The sequence below is a fragment of the Dermacentor albipictus genome, chromosome 1 (genome assembly GCF_038994185.2).
Source record: "Dermacentor albipictus isolate Rhodes 1998 colony chromosome 1, USDA_Dalb.pri_finalv2, whole genome shotgun sequence".
Lineage (NCBI taxonomy): Eukaryota > Metazoa > Arthropoda > Arachnida > Ixodida > Ixodidae > Dermacentor > Dermacentor albipictus.
Genome location: NC_091821.1, coordinates 71,900,244 through 71,926,053, shown reverse-complemented (window position 1 = coordinate 71,926,053; position 25,810 = coordinate 71,900,244). Strand labels below are relative to the sequence as shown.

The 25,810-nt window shown below is 43.4% G+C and overlaps 2 protein-coding genes across 4 annotated transcripts in view; one reads left to right on the top strand and one right to left on the bottom strand.

Annotated features, from left to right (window-relative positions):
• The window catches only part of LOC135903940 (RNA helicase aquarius), a 32,298-nt gene extending 14,774 nt beyond the window's left edge, over positions 1 to 17,524 (bottom strand). The window contains exons 1-3 of the mRNA XM_065434415.1: positions 14,670 to 17,524; positions 10,471 to 11,418; positions 3,739 to 3,978 (exon numbers count right to left, since the gene is read on the bottom strand). Coding sequence (XP_065290487.1) covers positions 3,739 to 3,978; positions 10,471 to 11,418; positions 14,670 to 17,507 — 4,026 coding nt within the window. The 5' untranslated portion in view covers positions 17,508 to 17,524. The remainder of the gene's footprint in view (positions 1 to 3,738; positions 3,979 to 10,470; positions 11,419 to 14,669) is intronic.
• Positions 17,525 to 17,698: 174 nt separating this feature from the next.
• Positions 17,699 to 25,810, top strand: part of LOC135903938 (phosphatidylserine lipase ABHD16A) — a 113,336-nt gene continuing 105,224 nt past the window's right edge. For 2 of the 3 annotated variants that reach the window (XM_065434413.2, XM_065434414.1), the window contains exon 1: positions 17,699 to 17,906. In XM_065434413.2, coding sequence (XP_065290485.1) covers positions 17,826 to 17,906 — 81 coding nt within the window. In that variant the 5' untranslated portion in view covers positions 17,699 to 17,825. The remainder of the gene's footprint in view (positions 17,907 to 25,810) is intronic. The other variant, XM_065434412.1, reaches the window with a different exon arrangement.

Below are 25,810 nucleotides of genomic sequence, written 5' to 3'. Positions count from 1 at the left end.
TGATGTGCCATGAAAAAAAAAAGAAAAGGAACATTGCTAAATTCGCAGCGATGGCAGCAGCGTAGCAGCATATAACATTGATCACATGAGTGCATTAAAAAAAAAAAAAAGACCAAGCACAGGACCACGTGGCTGTCATTCGTGTTGTTGTTCGTTCAGCTCTACGTTGCATTTACAACCTCCCCTTCCCCCGCATGTGAACATGCCAGTTCTATATTAGTCCTCATCGCAACACCAATGCAAGTAGATACGCTCAGTCTAGAGTTTTATGGTGCCATGCGTGACAAGCCTTTGAACCCTCCTCCCTGTCTCTCTGCACTTTTTGTTTTCCTACTCTTTGTGCCTCGGCAGCATGCTGGAGGCAGGTTTAAAATGGAAGGGGGGAACAGAGTGCAAAACGTCCTCGCCTATGCGAGTAGTGTATGCTGTGTAAGCTTTCCTTTTAACCCTTGTGGCTAAGGCCAGACAGGGCTACACGCTAAGGCCCTGTGGTATTGTGAGAAGCAAGTGAGATCAACGCCCATCAAATCTCTCAAGCTTGGTCGGCTCAGTTACCGTTCTTGCTCAACATTCGCTTGGCCCTTCCCATCTTTCATCTGGACTAAGCGTCGGTGGCCTTGCTTTCGTGTGAAAACAGTGATGGCTTTCATTCAGTGCGACTGACGAATGACATCATGACATCGCTCGCTTGCTGGTCATGCTGCACATCTACGCTTGTGGCAATGACTATAATGAGTAGTACTCATGTCGCTTCTGTGAAGCGACTGGACTTTCCAAATGCTCAGTGTCCAATGTAACCTTTGAGAATTAAAGGTGAGCTTTACTTTCGGCAATGTGCTCGTGAATTATAGTTTGATTGAACATTATTGACGTAGCTTTCTCGTGGACACTTTGGTGCCTAGGAGGGCAAAGATAGAACCAGGAGGAAGCATGAGGCCAAGCAGCTAGCCTTGGCAAGCCAGCCTCCTCTGACGCCGCTTCTCCTTGTCCCCAGGCATATCTGCACACTGACTAATGAGCAGTAGGCCCTCAATAGTTTCAGCAACTTTTCAAGACATTTCTTGGTAGATGGTAGCTCTTAGTGGCACCGTCACCACGTGCTCTCCTGTCTACTGTTTCCAGTACTCGCTGCACGCTCAGTGAACATAAATTACCACTTGTGCATCACATAGGAAGGGCTTACTTCCCCTAAGCCTTTAATTTATATTTTGTGACTCGGCTTCAAGATGGTCATGTGACACTCCCTCCTACAAATTTTAGAGTGCAGCTCTTAGTTGCTCATTCCTGTGGCAAGCGTCGGCGTAATTGAACAAATGAGCACAGCTAAGGATGAAAGAGCAAGTGCGGAGTGCAGTGGGCTATGAAAGATACGAAGAGGAAAGCGGAGGAGGATGCTATTGCGAGAGCGTGAGAAGTGTAGTGCAGCAGCGATGGCTACAAGATGGCGCCAGAGTAGTGCGTGTCATCTGGGAGGTCTGTCTGTGGGAGCTGCTGTGAATCGCGTCCACGTGTCACCCATGTGCTGCCTCTCACGATCTTCTGATTAGCGAGACAGTCGCTCAACACTTTTCTCCGTTTGCAAAGTGTCGCGTGAGACAGATTGTCTGCGCCAGCCAACATATCCCGAAACGAAAACACATATAGAGCTGCACCCAAATTTCACATTAGGGAGTCTAGTAATCGTCGGTGAATTTTTTTCTTTTTCCATGTTAGGTGCTCATGCTTAGTGCAACTGACATAAAACATGGATGTCAGAGCAGTGTCACTGGTGGAACTGCAGATCTGCACTTATGGTACGTTGTACCAGAGACACAACTACAGCCGAACCCACTTATAACAATATTCATGTACCATGAAAATTCCATTGTTATAACCAATAATTGTTATAACCAGGTTGCATCAAAAAATCAAAATAGGGGGATGGCAGAGCTGATGTGAGAAAATGGTGGGGAGGCCAGTGCCCCTCCCCACCACCTTCCTCTGCCAGGCTGCTGATTGTGTTCACTCGTTTAACTGTTTCCTGGGCGCCCCAATTGCGTGCAGCAAGCCGTGGCAGTTGGCGTTAAAGAATGGTATTGCTATAACAACTGCAAATTTAAGAGGGGTAACGGGTGGCAAGCGATATGCGATCACCACTGAGGCATCACTTTGGTGGTGCCAAAATGGACTTTTTAAAAATTGTGAGAAAACTGCTGCAGCAGCCTGTCAGCTTCAGAAATCCAGAAGGAACACTGAGGAGAAATCACCACAAGCATCTCACCATGTACTTCTCACTGGCTTGCACGACAAAAGCCTACGTCCATCAGCCATGCATGCTTTACGCGAAGCTTGCCGACATCTTTGTCCAAGGCATCAAAGCACTCCACGTAGTGCAGCGGAAGGTTCCTTGCAAAAACGAAGCCTCAGAAGGACTGAATCATGCCAGGACTCCTGTGAGGACAACGCTGAGGCAGCCTACCCTACCGCGTCATCGCTGCTGTCGTCACCGTTGTTATCCGATGCACGCACATTCGTGACAATCGTCTCGTCGGTTAGAAGCACTTAGTTTCCAAATCTATAGTCGTGCACTTTCTTTTCACCGACAACATCGTGCACTGCTGATGATCAGCGGGCGGATCAGTCATCTTCAGTTTCGGCGGCGAGTCAAGCAAAGTTGAGAAACCGCATGGCCAGGAACGACTTTGACACAACCAACAAAAACGAACTGCACTGAATGAGGAGCCAGCGAGCAATCTGCCTAATCTGCTTGCGGCGCAGTTGGCACGGTCCAATTATGTTTCGGAGGGTGGGGCGGCGTAGAGCTATGGGCGCAGCCCATTTGTGTTCGGAGAGGTGGAAGCACGACGAGAGAGAGCCACGCGGAGATGGCTGGAAAATGAGCACGCGGCGGCTGTTGGAGCAGCGGCCCATCATGCAGCGGCTTGAATTTCTCTTTTGCTTTTTTTCTTTTCAAGAATTTTGCATTTCATTACTTTGCGGGTTGGACACCCGGCAGCCAGACTTCATCGTTATAACCGATAATGTTATAACCGGCATTGTAGTAAGCAGGTTATTTCACCATGGAAAACATACAAAAGTCGACAGTGCAGCAGCTTCTGTTATAACTGATATATTGTTAAAACCGGTATCATTATATGTACTGAACTGTTATAAGACTGTACTGCTGATTCCGCAGACCGACTGGGACTAGAAGCGAGAAGGAGGCAGGCGCCTCAGCCCATCTCCTTCTTGCTTGTACAGCTCCAGCCAATCAGTGGTCACTAGGTGGACACTTACACAATACCGCTTTCAATGTATGCATGATGCGACTTGGCTAGCATGTGCAAAGCTGGCCCAGCCAGCTGAAGAAGTGGCAGCAACAGTAGAACAGCAGTGGTATGCTCAAACTTATTTTATTGTTTAGAAAAGCACTGTTTTGGTAAAAGTGATGCTTCGGTAATTTTAGAGCTTTGATATGCAATTTTAGTTTGACATAATCTTTGCCTTGAGCATCTATTAAGAAAGCGCAGTTAAGACCACAGTAAAGATGACGCTCTCTAATCGAGATTTACCAGTAGATTGATTATGCTGTACCAGGTGCACTGAATACGCTTGCAATGAACACAACGCTGTAGTTGAACATGTGATAGATCCATGCAAGTCTGCATGAAGCACAATCACATGTTTTATACATTTTTTTGCAAAAGCTGCATCTTGTGAATAAAATTAATGGGCGAAAGGCATTTCTGCTCAACATACCTCCCAAGGTGCCAACCAGAGTTGTGTAGGTCTCTGAAGCAGGAGGTTGAATGTAGGTCCCAGCTCAAAGCAGTCTTGGAACAGTGATATGCGTGCGAACACATACAAGCCCAAGCGAGCCCGTGACATGGCCACTACAAGCCGGCGTACATCTCGCAAGTGCCCCACAGCTCGTGTCCGCACCAGTGACAAGAGCACATAGTCATTCTGCTGGCCCTGGTACTTGTCCACAGTAGTTACCTGATGAAGTAGAAACAGGTCACATTTTAAATAACCCAACTGCTCATGCCTGACAAAATTTAGTAATGGTTTTGATATGATCAAGAGTGTTTTTGACTCATTTAGGCCATGATTTCAGTTAATGTTTCAGTCAGCACAACTATACTTCAAAGCATGCCGAATACTGTGTGTGGATTAGCACACACAGAATATGTGCTGGTCTGGAGCTGCCCAAACCGATCTCTGCTGAAGTTCCAGAATAACTAAAGTTGTGCCATCTCACCCCCCCTGCAGCCCTGTCTAGAGTGTCTATAAGGAAGCTCCAGCTGTGAGCCTCATACCCTCGTCCATCATGATTGCACACTGCCTCATTTATTATTCTTTTCTCTATTCTGCGCTTCAGCATATTTGACGAAGGATAAGCCTGTCCCTCTGTTTTCACTTCTCTTGAAACATGTAATGCCCCTAAAATCCCCTATATTCTTGTTGAATGCTTAATATGTGCCGCTTTTAGTGATATGGTCGTGGTGTGCCTTATGACAACTGCATTGGGTGACCTGCCCACCAACCAATGAGTACACAGGACATGTAGACATTTTACATGGTACTCAATATCACATGAGAGCAGATGCCAATGAAATGCACAAGAAAGGATGTGGCGGAGGTCAACAATTAATGGCACTACTTTACTTACACATGGGACTAATTTCTGCCAGCTACATCCATGGCCGATTCCATCATGCAAAAAAAAAAAAAAAAAAGAGGACACCTAAGCACTTACGAGTTGACAATGTAAAAGCATTTATGTCCAATTCAACACCACTGAGCGGTGCTTCGAGAAATGAACTCCATGTGGGCAAGCGAGCAGCCCGAGACGGTTGGCGCGTGTTAACGCAACAGCATTAAGGGCCCCATATCGCAGGAAATCCAGCATCAGATGTCGTTTTGGCAAAAAGAATTTCAAACCATGCATACCCAACCATGCAGGCCCTCCACGGGGTGCAAGGAAGTTACTAAACTAACTGGATTTCTCAAGGTAATATACAAAGAAAAATCATAAAGTACGAATTACACACAACTTACAGACATGATAGCATCAGATTGTAATTTGAATATACGAGAAAACACAATTCTGTTACGCAGAAACTAAATTGTTTCTACAATTCACAGAGTGGCCATGGCCTACCAGATTTGCACGCGCAAATCTCAAAGGCAATAAAGCGGCAGGCCCGGTTACTTGCAACACCTCCAGATGGCGCTCGCCTCCGCCACATCACATCGGGTAAAAGAATATAAATACCTTGGTATATGGATAAGGTGAAAGGCGTATAAGACGGAAGGCGATAGATATATGGAAACACAGGAAAAAACAATAACAGCAAAGGGGAAGAGAAATGCAGCAATAATGAAACACAAGAGTGCTATGGGGATACAATAGGTATGAGGTGCTCTGGTGTATGTGCTAAGGTGTAATGGTTCCAGGACTTAGATTTGGAAATGCGGTTGTTTGCTTGAAATCAAGGCTACAACCAGGATTTGATGGCAACCAAAGGTCAGTAGGACGCCTCGCATTAGGTGCTCACGGGAAGACTACAAATGAAGCTGTCCAGGGTGATACGAGGCTGGACAAGCTTTGAAGTAAGAGAAGCTTACAGTAAAATTGATTATGGAGAGCGACTGAGGAATATGGAAGAAAGTAAATGGGCTGGGAGAGTTTTCAGGTATTTGTACAGGAAAAACATTGACTCACAGTGAGGGAAAAGAACTAGGAAGCTTACCAGCAAGTATGCGACCAGTTCGGTGAGCAACATGGCCACAAAGAATGTCAAGCGGAAAGTAGGAGAGCTGAGATAATCTCATGGGTGGCGGCAACGGACAAGAAACCTGCTATGAGTAACTACTTAAAGGGCCCCTCACCAGGCCACATAAAAAATTTTGGTTATACGCTGGAAGTTTTTACATGTCCTCTAGGGAGTGTTCTGCCACAAAAATTTTTCAAATCGGCTCATTAATAGCCGAGATAGAAATATTTCAGTGCTGCGAACCCATGATTTCAGCAGGCGGGCTCCACTGCCAAGCAAGACGCTCTCTCCACTGGCCCCGTCTAGGCTATGCAAGCGAACTTCCTTCCGTGCGTTCTCCCATACTGGACCTCCAGGATGGCATGACGCATATGTCACGGACCCCGCCTTCATTTTTCTTTCCTCGCTTTTTTTTTCAGCACTACGCACTTCCACCGATGGCATAGCGCGTGCGCTGTTGTCTTGTTCGCGCAGTGCACTATTTTGTGCGCTGTGCACAAGGAAACATGACTAGCAGTATAATTCAGTGCTACACGAATATTGCGGCAGAACAAGCAGATTGCAGAGCATGATCACGCGCTGGAACACGGTAGAAAATGGCATAGTTTCAGTACCTGCGCATGTGACCGCACGACCGTGGGAACAAGCAGACAAAGTGGAAGTACATTTCTCTTGCTTCAGTGCGAAGTAAAACAAAAAACATGCAGACATTCCGTTTGTGTGTTTTATTATTTCTCTAAACTTCAATTTGTCAATTCAAGCAACAGATTGCACAGATAACAGATGTTGTCTTGAATAATTCTCGAACTCACAAGTCATCACGAGCAACGTCACACTGCGGACACCAGTACGTAGGCGCAGGCACACGAGTATGTCATCCTCTGGCTTGGAGCGCAGCGGTCACGAGAAGATAAAACAGCGTTCGTTTTCAAATTTCAGATCTTTCTGCAGCGCGTATATACCGTATTTTCTCGATTCTAAGCACCCCCCCCTCTAGTCCCGCGAAAAAATTGGGAAAAAAGTTTGCATGCGAATCTAAGCACCCCCCTATTTGTTAGGAAGAGCACGTAGCCAAGGCCGCCAAGCGCTTGCTCACTCTGTCATCGAGCCGGAGCCGTCGGAGCCCCGAGGTGGCCCGGCGTCCGCGGCGCGATCTTGCCGCACAGTCAGACTGTACGGCTGTACAGCAAAAGCTGCAGAAAGCGTACCCATCAACCATCCCAAGTAGATTCGGACGCTTGGAAGCGGATCCAAGTGGACGTTGTGGTCAAATCATTTAAGAAGTGCTCAATCACAAACCACTTCGCCGAAACGGAAGACGACCTGCTGTGGGATACCGAAAGCGGCGGTTCAAGCTGTGCGACGAACTCGAGTGGCAGTGATTGTAACTGAGCATCCGACACAAGCGGTGGGTTCACTGTCTGCACCGATTTCTTTTGAATGTTTACAATATAAAATGTTATTTCTCACACTCATCTCGTCACGATGTCGCAGCGAAAAGAAAGAGGGGGGGTCATTCTAAATTTTTTCGAATCTAAGCACCCCCCCCTCACTTTGGGCATCGCGATCGTGAAAAAAAGGGGGTGCTTAGAATCGAGTAAATACGGTAGTGATGTAATACTTTGCAGACACCACCGTTATCGTGCAATGTATTCTCTGTGCTAGCCAGCTCCAAATGGCCAGACCTGGTGAGGGGCCCTCCTTTAAGAGGAAAAAACGAAATCGGGAAAGACATAATTTATGATAACTCAAAGGGAAGCTTGTTACTTTTCGAAGCGAGATCAGGTTGCCTTAGAACACACACTTATAAAGCGAGATATCAGAAGAAACAATGAGCATGCGCTTGGTGCGGTAAAGCTAGGGAAATGATGGAGCATGTTTTATTAAATGTGAAGATATCTGCCCAGTGGTCAATTTAGGCATCTCTGGCCTCTGTGAAGCCCTTGGATTCAGCAAGAGCAGGGGGAAGGTATTAAACATGTCCACAGTAGGGATTAGTAAGCGGCGAGTGGAAGATTGGTGGAAGTAGGGAAACGACAAACAACAGAGGCATGCAAAAACAAAGTTCACAATAGAGGTTCAGAAAGTTTGGCTATGGAAATTAATCTTGTTTTTTTCCCTTTCCTTTTTTAATATAGGTAGGCCGTTAGGCAATATAATAACAAGAGCTTGGTGGTGCAACCCACCACCCCGTTCCAAAGGGGACACTCATAGCATCCACCCATCCATCGCGGCCCACACAAGAGGATGTGTTTCTACCAGAAAGCTCGCCTTCGTGCATAGTGTTCGCTGTAAACATTATGGTTACATAAGCTGCAGTCGCTGGGAAGTGTGAGAAGCAGTCAGGGATCTTTGAATGCTATTGCGTTCCACTCGTAAAGGCGAAGCTTAAGTGTGAGCCAAATTTTTTATTTGGCCTTACCAAGGCGCAGTTAGAACATAGGTGAGAGCTTGTGCAAACAAGGAAAGCATGGATAACACAGGCTTCCAAGAGCGAGAGCGAAGATGATTTGGAATTGCCGTGATGCCCTTTCCCCTCACGCAACACCTGGCACTCTACTGCGGTAGCAGCTATTTCCTTTCGACCACTCTGGTCCGTCGAACGCGCTCGTGCTGTGGAGTCTCAGCCAGTGATATTCAGGCGCTGCTATAGATGCAGAATGCCAGCCTTTTTGCTCAATGAGCCATTTGACACTTTCGCATCAAAACATGAGGCAGCTTCCACATCTGCTTGGCCATTGCCTCACAGTGCACAGTAGAGCTTAGTTACAACTGCTTCATGGAGCAAAAATGCTTGTTGTAAAGGAAGCATTGTAAAGGAAGTCTGTCAGAATAGTAGTGTAATTTCCCTCAAAATAATACTGAAGAGTGTCAATGAGGTTAAAGATCAATGTTCGACTCGAAAACAGAACACAGAGCTTCTATATATATATTAGAAACATGTTAATAAGAGTTTTAGAAACAGTGGACACAAGTGGTTCACATTTGCAAAAGGAAGCTCAACATAGCTATAAAATAAAATGGCAAGCACAGAACTCAACCTCCTTTGTGCATATGGCTGATACCAGCTCCTAACATCGGATTTAATATTATTTAAAAAAGGAAAAGAAAGAAAAAAACACCACATTGACCTCTAAAGTAGAACATAACGAATGACTGCTGATGTTGGCCAGCCTATTCAACGCTTGCTACACATAGCCTATAGCACCAAGATTACGTGGTGGTATAGTATAATTTTGGTGTTCAAAATTTCATTTGCTCCATTCCACACTTCTCTTAGACTTTTTAAAATGAAGGCAGCCTTCAACAGCCAAAAGCAGGCGACTACACAGTCCTTATGCATGTCACAATGGCTGGCACACAAGTGACCTTTAAATAGAAATAACCCTGAAGATGACATGTATAGTGCTTCCCTGAACATTGAACATGCTCTTCCAGCAACAGTTGTGCATGCAAACATGTGGGCGCTTCCTTTGCAAAATCTTCATTACTGTGACAGGTAGTTGTGATGCTGCCATACTGCAGTACCATAAAGTTCCAACCAAAGTGGCATAGCAATGAGGTCATTGTTAGTGGTTGACATTCCATACGTTTCTGGCAAGATTTGATAGATGCCAGAACACCGTTTGTACTACAAAGGAGGTTTCCCCTCCCGTTTATAAAGGGTAACTATAAGTGAGCTCAACCGTAAAGTTGACAGTTAAGGTTGTTCAGTTTATATGCTCTGCTATTAAACCTTCACTTTAAGGACCCCGTGTAGCAATGTGGCTTTGATAATAATAATTATAATTAAATAATTTTAGTCATAACAAATAAGTATATCATTATTGAAGGGGCTTTAAATACCAATACCACAGTTAGACTATAAGGAACACTGCAGTTGGAGGCTCCAGATTTATTTTCACCAGCTGTAGTTAAGGTGACTAAAGAACAGTAAGCTACACTACACTGTCAAGTTATAGCCCTGGAATATTAAAAATATTACTCCAACTGCAGTGGAGGTTTGGTAAGATGAATGGCACTGCTGTTTTGAAGTTCTTGCACCAGCTTCCTGTGACATCATGAATTTTGAGAGTGTCTGCTTATGAATAGCGAAGTGTTCATTGATACACAAGAGATGCATACAACCTTAAAGGGACCGAAAAATCAAGCTATCATTTCGAAAACATTTTAAGCACACAAAGACTGTAAAAATAGGTGCAGATACTTCAAGATATGAGAGCTCTGATTTGAGCACAAAATTAAAAAAAGGGGGAGCTTGGGATTCACTGTCTTTGCTGGTAACCATTCCTTTTTCTGCCAAATATATGCCAAGAGAGTTTTGAAAGTAACTCTCGACTAAATTGAATGAGTGTTACATTTTGGTGTCCATTTGCAGTGCACTTGAACCTAACCGTACAAGCCTTTTCGCATTCCACATCTATTGGAATGTGGCCATCGCAGCCAGGAATTGAAACCACGACCTTGTGCTCACCAGCAGGACAACAATGTCACTTAGCCACAGCAGCAAGTAGCAGTGCAACTATGACAAAAGCTATGAAATTATGCAAGATGTATCTGCGTCAAGTAGTCGACTACAAAAAGAAACGTTGAAAGATGATGTTGTTCTTCAAAAAAATGTTTCGGTTAAATACTAGGTTATATTACCTTCACTCAATTAAATTACTGCAATGTAGCCAGCCTTTACGAATATTTGGCTTGCATACCTTACCTTCAGGGGACAGCCAATGAGTGGATTGTCTTGGCAACGCTGGCGCACAACATCGCGTATGAGATGTTTCTGTCCATTGTATGTGGTCAAGATGGAGATCCGTTCAGCAGGGTAGCCCAACAGCCGCATGTACATGAACACAGCCACGACATATTCTGCCTCTGCCAAGTTCTGATAAAAGTAAGGGTTTGGTTCAGATTCTCCTATTCCATTGAAGTCTCCCACATCGACAAGTTGATAGTCGAAGCAGAAACCTGCATTGCCAGTTCGGTACTCTGGCCATTCTGTAACATGTGGCAAGTTCCCCAGGTTCTGGTAACGCCAATTGTACAGGTCGCACAAGCTCGGCCTTGATCGACCTTGACCATCAAGCTGGACCACGGGCACACCCAAGCGTACAAACCTTGTAAACAGTGACTGTTCCATGTTGCTGTACTTTTGGAAGGCCATGTTCTTTACCACAGGAGGCAGTTGATGATGGTCTCCAATCATGATCCACCGCTTGAGCCGATTGTATCCATCCTGTGGTGTCTGTAGAAGCAGGGGGATGAAGGTCTCAATCTCCAAAATTTGAGCAGACTCTTCCATAAGGATGTTGTCATACTTAAAGCCCAGGTCAACCAGCTCTCTACGCTTCAGTGCTGCGTGGGTGCATGTCATGGCAATCACCTTGGCCTCCTTGACAAGGAGGTACCGTGACCTGTCCAGGCCACTGCGAAGTAGCTCAAATGCTCGAAATTCTTCTAACTGATCAAAAATGTCTTTGATGTAGCGGAAACAGCTCTCTGCCTTCTCCATGTCATCTCCAGCTGACTGCCCATGAAACAAAGGTTGTGGTGCATTGCTGAAGAACTTGGTAAATGGAAAATGTTCTTGAATGTCCCGAGTTGATGGCTCTGTTGTGCTCGATTTCACTTTGCTAAGAAATTCCTCCCACCGAGACAAAACCTATTGGGAAAAAGACAATAGAATAAAGTCAATAAATTGCTGTCAATGAGGCTGGTTCAGATATTAGGAACACAAAGTTCTCAGAAATTAAGTATCATTATCACAGTTCAGAAAAGTTGTTGCATTGATGCTTTGGCTCAATAACTGGTCACAAGCTCTTTTTAACAATTCTCATTATAGGCAAAATAGATTTAAAGAGACTGCTGAAGGGCCTTTCTATTAAGGCGACACCTGCAACACACAAGCAATTTAAAGCCTGATGAAGTAAACTATTTTTCTTACTCTGGATGCAATAAAAATGATGCCACTACTTGTTAATTAAGCAGAAACTGACAAAACATTGAAAAGAATGTTCAACTGGTCAATGCAAAATGAAATAAAAAAACATTTTGCAGAAATCATCAACGATGATTGGCAAAGTAAGCAAATAGGCAAGCTTCTACGAAGCTATTTGATCTATTGAATCAATGATGTGATTGGAGGCATATATTTGTTGCATTATGGACACTTAGGCACCCTTTATAGCATAATTCCGTAGCGAAGAGTCGGTAAGCAGTAGATCTGAAGCAGTGCCGAAGCCCTCTACTGCAACCATCACAGAGGGAGAGGGCAGCAGATGAGGAGGGCTGTCCTCCCTGAGCACCCCACCACCACCTCTAAGCCTTCAGATGCTCCAATGTTCTCTCACAACAGCACAAGCCATCGGCATCTTTGTATTGACAATGAAAGCCTGACCACCAACCACTGACCACAAAAACGAGCAGAAGAGCCAAAGAAAGCTATTCACTTTAAAAAGGAAAAATAATATTCTAAAGACTTCTCACAACATTAGACAGTTTTAGCCGCACATAAATCACGGTATGTTGCTCACATTTCTTGCACTCAAGAACCACAGACAACTGCACTGAATTCAGTGTTTTTGGTACTCTTATCTCCCAGTGATGGGATCAACGTGCAGTCAGTTTGGCTGCAAAATGACAAAAAATCCAGGTGGACGAAACATCATGCTTCCCTGAATTGACTGAGTAGAGCAAGGGCAGTATTCTGCAATCCGCTGCCAGCATGAGCATTATGTGAACTTACATTTATGTTTCCTCTGAGCAGCTGTGCGGAAATTGTAAGCATACCAGGTCTGAGTGGAGCAGACGGGGAATGTCCAGCTAAAGTTATTTATTATAATACGCACATTTGTGAAATATTCAATGTTAAAAAAAAATTAAATTGTGGGGTTTTACGTGCCAAAACCACTTTCTGATTATGAGGCACGCCGTAGTGGAGGACTCCGGAAATTTCGACCACCTGGGGTTCTTTAACGTGCACCTAAAGCTAAGTACAGGGGTGTTTTCGCATTTGAAATATTCAATGTCACTTTCTATTCATAATAATATTAAAATTAACTTAAGAAAGAATGAGCGGTGGTTTGTGCACAACCTTGCAGTGGGTATTCTTATGTTTGATGCTTAGCCGGAGGGTGGATACCAACATCATTGAAATGACATAAACAGCATTCCACTGGGCCAGCTTGAGCACTGAAATGTTGACAAGTTCAGTACTCCTGCTGCAGGGTGCATCCCTGTTCTACACAAGTGACTTGCCCACAACATCCTTATGAAGTTCATCTTCCAAGGCCTATATGTCATTCAGGTGCGAGTTAATTGGCAGAGTGTTTCCCAGAACTTCTGCAAAAAATTTTCGCCACGCAGAGTGGTAAAAGGGGTTCGTGCCTGTACAGCAAGCTAAGCAAGCTTACCGCATCCAAGAGTCTGGTAATTGCCGAAGCCAAGTGTTGTAGTCCATGCCAAACCAGTCAACCAGTCAAGGAGTGGTAGGGCATTTTGAGAAGTGACTTTCCGTTTGGTGCACTGTGTCATTTACCTCTTCCCATGTAAGTGCTGTGACAATGCGTCTAGTGCACTCGCTTCAACCTTTTCACAGTTGTCTCAGTGGTGGCGCGTTAGCTTTGTGTGAACCTCCTTCTGCTCGAAGGTGGAGCTTTGCAATGCCTACAGACCAGCGTATTGGCTGATTATGACATCACCTATTTCCCTAGCATAGTGATCTAGGGAAGACGGAAAATATTCAAGATACATCTTGTATGCTAGCAGGTCTGCTTCCAGAATGATGTAGCTTTTGTTCTCCCAGAATCACGAATAATGATGTAGCGGTGTGCTGCAAGTTAACATGCACTGTGCTCTGTACTCCTGCAAGTATGATAATTGTTTAACTAGTAAATATGTCTGCTTAAATCCTTCTGTAGCAATGTTAATAAACCACCTGTTCTATTCCCTCAATATATCGTCCTCCATGTCCTCACCAAGCGAGCAACTCTTGTCATGAAAATCATGGCGATGGCATCGGCCTGCTTAGCCTTGGCGTGACAGCCTAGTAGCGTTTGCCAGCTACCCGTTTTTTAGATGCACTGATGGCGTAGGCTAGACGAGCCCTTTGTGTGATGCCCACTCCAGAGCCACGGTACCCCAATCTCAAGACTATGCAGTGCTATCTGCTTGCGTGCTGCCGATGCTAGATTTGATGTGTCCAAGCTACACATGCTGCAAGTGCAACTGCCCACATGAACAGAGAGAGACAAAACTATTACAATGCAAATCATGTTGCCCTGCCTAAGCTTGATCTATATCAAGCCACGTAGCAGCAATGGATACAGTGATTTTAGTGTATTGCTGCAATAAAAGCTCACTGCTAAACACACTGCATGACTGCAAAGTATAAAAGTGTTTTTGCAAGCGATAAAAAAAAAAAAAAAACATCAGTGTGTTTTGATGTTTTTTGTTGTTGAAGAGCTGTGCATGAGGTTACTCCTTTCGGCTCATAAAATAGGTTGCAAAACTCTTTCCACAAGGGACTCCCTACCACAGAGGAGATACTTGTTTGTCATGTGTCACCATGCCTGAATGGCTTCCCAGTAGATATACCCTAGTCCAAAAACCTCTGGAGAGCCTGTGTGTCAGAGGTACAACGTTAACTAGATTCATTGAGGAAAATGTATACATGCGGCTACATAAGAAAGCATCACTAGCTTCGAAGAAGAGCAATATGGCTAAATTTGTGCTTGATGATAAAAAGTAGAACACATTTGAACACCATGATAAATCTTGTCAGTCGAAAAAGATAAGCACATATGAGCATGCCACTTGACACCATCACTTTTAGATATGTATTGCCCTGCTCTTTAGTCACAGCTAAGTTCACAAATTAGGTACAAGCACTAAAATTAATTTCAATGAACTTGCCTGATAAAGATAAAAGTAGCCAGCAGTCTCACAAGTGTACGAGACGTCACCAGTCACACCAAGACTGTCCTGAAGTTTGCTGACTTCTTGAAGCAGCTCTAGCCGTTTTGCCAATACATAGTTGACTCTGCCATAACGACTGAAATCCTTCTCCGTCTCGAGTGCCTCTTCTCCATGGCCGAGACGAAGCAAGTGCCTCTCATCAATGTCCAGCATCATAATTTTTTCAAAGAGCTGGTTTAGTGCTTGATTTGAATGTGTTACCAACAGTGTTCTCTGCTCTGGAAAATTATGGTACAAATTAGAAATGATCTGCACAGCCACGTCTGTCTTTCCTGTTCCAGGTGGGCCAACAATAATAGTAAGGCCTGGCTGTAAACCGGCACGAATGGCTTCAATTTGTGTTGGAGTAAAGGGAATAGCATTTTTCTTTGTCCGTCCACTCGGATATGGCCCTCTACTTATAGGGGTGTGCGGTGTGACCAAAATTTTTTCTTTCTTTGGTGGCTGCTCAGTAACTGTGACACTCTTCCCGCTTTTCAAGGTCTGTTTTAGAGATGCCTGTTGCTCCTGTTGAACATCACAAAATGTCACTTTGAAAGGAGGTACAAGTAAGCGTGGATCATTAACATCCACAGATATGTCACATTTGTCCTCGAAGCTTGTCCGGAGGTGGTCCATGTTGAGAAATGTGTCATTGAAGTTTAACACTGGAATCTGATTGCTCATCTTTGAGTAATGTGCAGCACCTGGGTCACCATAACCAAGTATGATGTCATGCAACCAATCTGGTACAACACACTCTGTGTTCATCAAGTCTCTGATGGTTTCCAGAACTGCCTTAAAGTTGTTTTCTTTTGGCTTCCTCCTCATCAGTATGTTGAACGTGTCATAAACGTCTTCCCCACCTTTCACATTGTGATCCATGTCAAGCTTGTACTGATTGCAGTCCATCCACATTCGGTAAGTTCTTGTATCACCTGGCAACAAGGGCTTTGGCTCCGGTCCTTCTTCAATGACCCTTCCATTCAGATCAAGTAGGCCTTCAATTTCACAGCCACGTACATAAGTTAGGCCTACCTGTGGTACAAAAGGCTCCTTGTAGTTGTAAGGAGTGCCTGGTAGACAGACAGGTCGCACCGTGATAAGGAAGCATACGTCATGTTTCCTTAGAGCCTCCCACTCTGCCTTTATTTCTCTGCGAACATTAAGGTGAACAGTGACATCTGCACGAACCTTGGAAGGCTGTTTCTCACCGATATTTGGCTTGCCTACTTCCACAATAGCAAAATTCACTATAGGCTGTGCCATCCTTGCCCAGCCACCAAACATGACACTGTCATCCTCGGTTTTCCAGGGTTTCAGGCGACTGACCGAGTCTTCAATGTCCTGTCTTATCTCATATGTGGACTCAAGCCGAAAGAGGTGAAAGTTGCGTAGCAAGTAATCATGCAACGTAAGAAACTGCAAGTTGAGCTTTGGCAGTGCCAGGCAGCCTTCTCCAGAAAAGTACTCTGATGGAACAACATTCTCATCCCATATTATCGATTCTGTAGGATACAAGGGCATCTCGTTCAGGCTTTCTAACTGTGATTGGCGCTTTTCATGTCTGGAAATTAGTAGTTCTTCAAGAAAGGTATGACTGTAAGGTGATACATTACTTTCTGAACTCAGTGGAGGCACCAAAAATAGTGAAGCAGCAAGCCTGTGCAGGTCTGTAGCTTTAAGGGAACCAAAGTGTTTCAGCAGCCTTTCTCGCGTGTCCACATTGGCAACATTGCACAATGCAAAGCGCCGCAGATCGGGGAAGTCTTTAAACGCTGCCTTCTGCAGTGCCGTTATGTTGTCATAATGGATCTGCATCATGTCATGGTCCGTGAGCTCTTCTCCTGTCTGGTCACTGATTTCAAACTTCGAGTAGAACTTGAGTCTGTCTAACAGCTGCGCAAAGAGGCGGCCTTCTTTCCGTTGTGACAGTGCTGACAGTCGACACTTGACGACCAGGTGAGAGTTGTCCATGATGGTGTTGAAAAACCGTCGCGACGGAAGCAAGGCTTCGAGGTCTATCATAAACTCCAGGAAGCGTTCACAGTAGTGAACAACCTCCAGAGCCGGCTTTTCTAGCTCGGGAACATCTTTTGTTGATGGCACAGACTCCAAATACTTGAAAAATCGGCCGATGAGCCGCGAAAGGAACTCTCGCTCATACAAAAGGTCCTTGTACGTTTGCTCATCAAGTTTCTTGTCGTTTTTCTCGACGTAAGCCCAAAATTTCTTCAACTTTGGAAAGCGCTTAAACTCGTGCTCTCTCCGCTCGGGTAACAAGGTCCTCCACGCTGACAGCGAGACCAAACGCTGAATTTGCTCTCGTATCAGGCTCACTTCCATGCTGTTAAAACAATTGATCAGGAATACCAGTAGTGCAGTTTGTTCTCGCAGAGAGAACCTGAAGTTCTCGTCTAGAGAACTTTCCATCACTTTTCGAAAGAAAGCCGGAAAGTGGTCGGGTCTTGCAATGAACGTTTGCCATGCTGGAACTCTTTCCCGAAATTTTTCGTTTACCATGACAACGATGGACATCAAGTGCGCCGTCGATGCACTTTGAGGATCGTAGTGTGACCATAAGTAGTTCTCCAAGTACTGACTGAACTCCAGAAGCATGACTTTGCGGATCGCAAAGCCAGATCCAATGATTTCTTTCTGATATACGTCCACAATTACCTTCGGGTCGTATTCCTTCCATGAGGACTTGTTGTGGGGTACCCAATATTCTTCAGCTAGCTTAGTTATAGTGTCGGAGGTATCTGAACGCGACAACGACGACGAAAACGCCGCCATGTCTGCACGGAGTTAGAGAAAACGTGACACACACGTGCATTAAAAAAAAAAAACGCTTTTATGGAAAGTTTGCGTAATAAACAAAATTATTTTGATAATACTCAGGTTGTAATTGTTTAAATTTTATTAAATTTTACTTGCACATTATTTTGTAGTAAAAAAGCGCTTAGTAAGTGCTCAAAGAAAGTGCTACTCCTCCAAGTCGCTTTGCCGAAAAGGCAGAGGCAGAGTGAGGTGCGCGGTGCACCGAGTGCACCTTGTCGTGGTGTTGTCGTGTTGCACGGGGTTGTTTCATCTTCAGTTACATGCTACTGAGTTATGAGAATGACTGGAAGCTTTATATTCAAGTATATATATGGACCTCGCCTTTATAGGATTCACAAAACTGCAGACCGTGAGGTAAGCATGGTGTCAAACTACCTGACAGCGCAGAACGCATTCGGCGTTCTCGTTGTCGTTTTAGGGTTTTCTTTATGTTGCCTGCAGCCGCAACGCTTTGACTCGTAATGATATTGGTCTGAAATGGAACTGATGTAAAGGCGCACAAGTTCAACATGACAGTCGCGGAAGTGTGGAACTGCTCAGTAATTCATCAGCTACCTGCGATTTGCACGCGCCCGTGACATTTTTTCCTCACCATGTTGAGGAAAAACTTAATTGCAGCTTTTAGGGGCAAATGTCGCTGTATCATTGCGACGCTCCGTTTTCCTTATCTTCTGAATAAGAAAAACGCTCCCAGGAAACGAGTTTCTCGTTCGGGGTTCATTCAGGGTCACGAATGTGAACCGCTTTTCATATGTTGTATTTCTCTCTAAAATACGATTTCTAGCTGATGCGTTTTAGATTTTTCCTCTTGCCGAATCGGGCGGCAGATCCTAATCTCAGATTGTGCTTCCATATACGTATCGGCTTTCACTTATCTAGGCAGAATCAACCGTCCAAACCGTTTCTTTTTATCAATATATCTCGCTGTGTTTTTGTCCCGAGCGTTTAAATGCGTGAACTGGCTGCGCAGTGTCGAATTAGCGTTGGTATTATTTATTCTTCTTAACCGCACACGTTAAATGGTGAATACGTGTGACGTTTCGGTGAAGTTCCTTCACCGCATAAATTATGTAGTTGACTGTTTCCTTCTTCCGGTGTTTTTCACTGGGTATGTAACCTTGAACGGTCTTTTGTTTAGTCTTTAATCACCTGATCACTTACACAGAAAAACAACTCCTTAAGTAGTGCACTTGCAATTCTTACTGTCTTTCACTTTCTGCATTAAAACTGCTTTTTGTTGTTTCATCTCGACGTGTGCTCATGGAGCTGCATTTTAATGTTTATATTCAAAATTTGACTGAGATTTTAAATTTAGATGTAGTGTAATGGTTGCACGCGCCATCCTATTTTCAAGGCACTATAACATGTTTGTTGTGGCTAGTGTCCATGAACTGTTGCTGCGATAGTACAGAGTAGAGCCATTTGTCTTGTCATTTAGTGCTGTATGTACCACATACTTAATCCATGTGTGCAGTGTACGGCATCAAAAATACCTGGATTACTGCATAATGTAGGCATAGGTCAGGCTACTAAACCCAACTGCTTTAAGTGTTGTGGCTAGTTGTGAGCATAAGCTCTTCATTTCATCATTAGCCTGTATAAATTCACGGTAGGGTGAAAGTCTTACCTGAAAATTTACAGCTACTTCTTGGGTATTTAGTGTAACCCTGGTACCCATGTTGGGGCTGCAAGCCCCTGTGGCATGGGCAGTATTGCATTTTTCACCCCTGCGTGCCTTGGACAAACCCACATAAATACAAATAAAGTATTGGTCTTGTGTCACTCAGTTTTGACCTGTGCCTACAAAGTTCTTCCTCATCACTCCATCTCTTACTCAACTGCCCTTGAGTTCTTCTCTGGGTACCCAGTCTATTGCTGCGAGGCCACCATTTTTCTGTTATGTGCTCTTCATGACAATCTTAACTCCACATCTCGGAGACTGCCACTTATCTGTGTGCTTTTCATGACATTCCAAATTTCACTTCTGTCACTCTCAATTGGAATATCATCCACCCAGATATGATCCCTAAAACGCACTGCTGCCTATCTCCTAAAATTAAAATTTTTATTTTTCCGTTGTCGATTGCACAATCAAAATTTATTTCCAAGTTTTGACCCATAGGTTAGTTTAACTGTTAATTGGTTTTGCAACATTTTTGACAATTGTCATTCTTTATGTAGATCCTTAGCCAGAGGCTAGTTTAAAGATACATACAGTTATATACAACGAAAAACTCATCTAGGCAGGACATTTTTAAAATGTTAATGTCTCTATTTTTAAGTTCACTCAAATTGGTGACTACAGACTTGAGGCGAAACCTGATTGTGGCTTCATGGATGACATTTGTGAATGTTTATCATCAGAGTGTTGAACTTGCTTTCACCTTTGTGCATCCCTCTTGCTATGTCATCATCATCCCTCATCACATTATGTCCCCGTTCTCCCTCCCCCTGTGCAGACTAGCAGGCTAGAGCGCCTTAGCTCAGACCGACCTCTCTGCCTTCTTTCAATTATCTCTCTCTAATGTACGAGCAAATTGAAGAAAAAGGGTTAAAAATGACTGCATAGACTGCCTCAAAAGTGCAGAGGCTACTGAATTTTTGTGGCAGAATAGGTGATTTTTACTTGTCAAAAATGTCAATGAGCTGCCATTCATGACTTGGGAAGTGCCATTGTGCAGCTAATGTACACTCGGGAACAGTATGCGAAGGAAGACCTGTTTTGTACTAGGGATCATGACTTTTGTTTGTTTTAGCACTGAAAATAAAGGTGAGAGGTGAGTTGGAAATATTTGAGGGAGCCTCCATAGGGAAAAGCGAAAATATTTATTGTCTGCCTGTTGTTTGGCTGGTGTACTCAAGCGAGCTGAGCAGCACGTGGACAGACACCTTTGCTGTTTTGTCAATGGCCTGCGATTCTGATACATGGCATCAGGCTTGCACTTCTTGTAGACTCTTTTAGGGATACTGTTTCATTGATATCACTGTATATGTTTAAGTATTAGATTTAAATGAGATATGTTGAAGTTATATGCCACTTCTTATAATGCAGTTCAGCTGTGTGGCTAATATAGTGCAGCCAGCATAACTGTGACATCGCTTAGTACTATGGGAATTAACACGCATGCACTCATACACAAACTGCTTGTTACACATGATTGTGTTATTAAACATAACACAAGTCAATAGATGATCACATACTTGGGGAACAACTAGAATACTGATCATATAAATTTTGGACAATGTAAACCATTGCAATATTGGGACCTTCATTTTTTAGGGGGTTTTATGTCTTACAAACTATGAAAAATCTGGTATGTTTAACATTAGGTCTATAAAGGGGATTATTTCTGCTATAGCTATTAGACTTTTCCTGGTTATTTCTACCCATTAAAAATAAAATTTTGTTTATGTGTTCTGCAGGATGTATACTTTACTTATTATGCAAACAAGACACAACAGGTTGATTCAAAGAAGCAATTTTCAATTCAAATGCTTGCTTTTGTTAACATATAAGAGGTTCCAGCAAGTGCGGACGCGGGCACAAGTAAAAAGAAACGGACAGGACAACGCTGGACTTGCAACTGAAGTTTATTGGGAATACATTCCACAAATCTCCGCCACGCATGCGTATACACCCAAGAACAATAACAAGGTTTATAGTCAAATATAAACAAAAGATACACATGTGCACAAAAGCCAAGTCGCACCCCTTCCCGACAAGGGCAGTAACATTTGAATTAACATGATAAATTTATAAATTGAAGTTCTTTATCATTGATATGGACCGAGGCTTCACTCACACATGTATGCGCTCCCATCTTTTTGATATGGAACGCTTCGCTTATTTCCCTTTCTAGTTTACTGCGTTCTCTACCCACAATTGATACACTATCAAAAACTGGTCGGCAATCATGCTTTTTGCAATGGAATGGCAAGTTCCCTCCTGTACCTGTAGGTAGCAAATAGTGATGCTCAGGCATGCAGTCATTAATGCAACGACCTCTCTGGCTAATATAGGACAGTCCGCATGAGTGAGGTATGCGATATACGACCGAAGAGGCACACTTTTTGTAAAAAAAATTTTTTCCACAGCCACTAGTCGCATCTTTCTTCTCTGCTGTGATGATTTTGCACAACCCAACCAGTTTGCTCGGCGCCGAAAACATTTGTGTGACGCCATTCCTAGTGGCCACCCTCTTAAGATTAGGAGACAAGCCATGCAAATACGGCATCACTACCTTTTTTTCTTTTTGAAGATTCATTGTCGTTCGCGGTTTCCAGGGGTTTCTTTTTTGTCAACTTTCTAAACACCGATTCAGCCACAGCCATCAAAAGTGAGACCGGGTACCCTGCCGACATTAACCTTGCCTTCTGGGCTTCAAAACTCTCCTGCAATGAGTAGATGCAACTCTTGTTAAAAGCATTCGTCAAGCACAAGGAAACTATGCCACGTTTTATTAATTTTGTAGTGGGACGATTCGTACGGGAGGAGCGATTTTTTTCTATCTAGGGCAATAACACCAGCACACAACTCTCACATTTAAATATAATTTCCAAATCAAGAAATCTGATCGAGTTTTCTTTGCAAAGTTTGAACGGGAACCTGAGGTCCCAGGAGGACTCCTCGAAACACTTTAATATCCTTCTGGCATTTGATTCAAGACCATCATCGGAATTTAACCTTAAGAGCACTAAAAAATCATCCACATACCTAAAAATTCGCACAATACGTTTATCCTGCAGCCTGTGAATTACATTACTGTCAAACTTGTATAAAAAGATGTGACACAGTACAGGAGCAACCTTAGATCAAGAGGGGAGGTAGCTTTCATGAATTCATGCACTTTGTCACTTGAGTCTTTTATGGAACTTCTCACGTTTTACTTGTCAACCACTGTGGTGTCCTTTAACAAGGATGTCTTCATTCAGAGAAAGGGTATTTGCATTGGATCTAAGGTTGCTCCTGTACTGTGTCACATCTTTTTATCCAAGTTTGACAGTAGTGTAATTCATAGGCTGCAGGACAAACGTATTGTGCCAATTGTGCGAAAAGTGAGACCGGGTACCCGGTCTCACTTTTGATAGCTGTGGCTGACAAGGGCTGTGTCATTGCCCTTGCCGGGAAGGGGTGCGACTTGGCTTTTGTACATTTATGTATCTTTTGTTATTTGACTATAAACCTTGTTATTGTTCTTGGGTGTATACACATGTGTGGCGGAGATTTGTGGAATGTATTCCCAATAAACTTCAGTTGTAAGTCCAGCGTTGTGCTGTCCGTTTCTTTTTACTTGTGCTCGCATCCGTACTTGCTGGAACCCCTTAGATGTTCATCATGCACAACCTGGCCCAGCGAACCGCACTACTAAACTGCTTTTGTTAATTTTTCTTTTCCTTGCGGACCTCACCGCTAATCCACAGCTAGTTAAGGTTCACAATAACTGCCATGCCTTTGCATGTAATTTAACTGGAGGAGAAGCATCAACACCTGAGCCATTTATAATATGCAAATATGTTAGAGGGGTGTTTAGTTTTGTTAGTGGGTAGATGGTAAAGCATTCGTGAATAATGCTGCCTATCAATACCATATTTTCTCATATTTAAAAACTTTTCTTTATCAAGGGGAGTACAGTAGCGCGATTAAAAGACTGGACAAAAGAATACACATAAGGACACGCTGACATAAGGCATAAGGACAGCGCTGTGTGTGTCCCTATGTGTCTTCTTTTGTCTGGTCTTTTAATCGTGCTACCGTACTCCCCTTGAAGATGAATTACTAACAAGCCCACATTGCAGCCCTCGTGAACTTTTCTTCATGCCCATAATGACTAAAGGGGAGAGTGTCCCCCTATTTCATAGATTACGCAATAATAGAAAGCATGATCAAGTAATTTCCTTCTAGACGGAATGACAAATTAAGCCATTCAGAGTAATTACGGACGTGACAGATACTATTGGCTACATTAACCACCTTAGAGCCATTGCCTCACTCATTTTTGCCACTTGCATTTTCATTTGACACTTGAGCCTTTCATGCCTCCCCTGAAGAAGCTGTTGCAACTTCTTCTTTAATTTCCCGTAATAGAAGCCTTTCTGTTCTGTTGAGCCTGTGGTGTGCACAGGGTGCAGCACAACGAGAGGTGCAGCCTGTGTCATACTTGACCAAAACACTTAAGTGCTTTTTAATTTTTACTTGGATGGTCCTGTAGATTTCTGGTTGAAACTGTTAGCTTTATGCCTCGTCCTTCCAACCTTCGATGTTTGTTCCTTACCACCTGTGTTTGAATTAGGCCACTAGGAATGTGCCATGATTGTGCCAGTCTGATAGTGACTGTACATCACCAATGCCACAACAGAACAACCATCGTTCAAAATTAAGTATGTTATTTGCGTTCATGCAAAATTGTCTTTCTCGGGCTTTTTTGTTTGATACGAGGAGGGTTGTGGTGTGCTTAGTACATTCAAGAGAATACTGCATTTAAACGTATTCCGGGAAATTTCTTTTCATGCTGAAGTGAGGGCCTATTTTAAAGAACTTGGTTGTCACTGGGTAAAAATTTGTATGAGAATTTGAATAAAATGTAGTAGTCCAGTACAGGTGCCAATTTCAATACCTGAAGTCAATTTTCCACTTGTGTCAGAGTACACTATGGCGCCGTGGACCCGCCACAGTAATTTAGTGGCTATGGCGTTGTTCTGCTAAGCTGGACATTGCTGGTTCAATCCTGGCTGCAGTGGCTGCATATCGATGTTACTGAAATGAAAAGATGCTCATGAGCTTATATTTAGGTTGCTCGTTAAAGAAACTGAAGTGGCCAAAAATTAATCCAGAGGCCTCCACTATGTTGTGCCTTGGGATCAGATCTTGGCTTTGGGCACGTAAAACCCCAGAATTTAATTTAAACTATGGTGATTTGGCAGTTGTGGCATCCTGCTACTGCACTCAAGGCCTTGGGTTCATCTCCCTGTCGCAATGCATTACAATGACGAAATGTGTGAACGCCTGTGAAGTGACATTTCAGCGCATTATATAAAAAAAGGAGCAACCCAATACTGCCTTATATTCACCATCTGTCTCAGTGCAGAAAGGCCACATGCTACTGTTATCTGTTTGTTCTGAAGATATCACTAATAGGATGCATAAATGAACCGCATTTGTAAAATGTGCGGCTCACGTAAAGCTTGTTTGTTGCCTATATAATGTTCCGTCAGCACTGCTTTTTCTGGCACCACACCCTGGCCCTTCCCATTCTAGGGATAACAAATAAGGAGCACATGCTATTATGGAACATTGTCATGTGGACCATGAACCAACATTAAATTAATTGAAACCAGTTTTTAAGAAAACACTAAACGCAATTATATCAAGCATTAACGTGGTTGGTTAGTGCTTCAAAATGTCGTGAGCATCACATTTACTAAGTTTTAAATTTGTTGAAAATAGCGAGAACATAGAATAAAATTGGCACTACTATGAAGAAAACACCACGCAATGACATGTCCTCATTATATACGCTGAATAGTAGTTAATCACTGATAATAGAGAATTGCATTTCGACTGGAAATAAAATGCATTTTGGCCAATGTTATTTTTTGCAGATGTATTCATTGACAACCGTTTCACGATTCTCTGTTAATGTTATCTGTCGGTATGTTGTACCCTCTCTGTGCAACCCTCCGACTCGCAAAGATGGTAGTGCGTCCAGCAGAGCATGACCTCAGAGGTCACAGGTGTAGTACATGATATCTGGGCTGCATCGATGCATGCATGATCTTGGGCATTCTGCTGTTTTCAATAGGTGTGCAGTCTTCACATGTAACTTTCTCAGTGACTGGAATAGAACAAATGTTAAAATCTGGTACTCTAACTTGGTTATGTGCCTTTAATGTTTAAGACATGGAAAGACCTCTTGCTAAAGTCTTTATTACCACTTTTAACTAGGAGAAAAATAAACAGAAAACACCAAGTTGTGTATAATCTGGTGGCTTATGTTATTGGCCCACGCCTTCAATAAATATGGATATAAAGAAAAACTTGTAGTAATTGCAACCTCTGGGCCATAGTCTTGTAAATTTAGTGTATTTCTGCAATGTGCCAAGAAAGTGTTTTATGTACCCGTCAGTTACCTTTCTTTTTCCATGTAATGGAAGTTGTTTTTATTGTATTTGTCTGGAGTGTAACAAGTGAGTATTTAATTGCAGAAGTCTTGCACCATGTTTTTATTTTGTTCATTATTTGCAGAAGCATGCGCATGCAT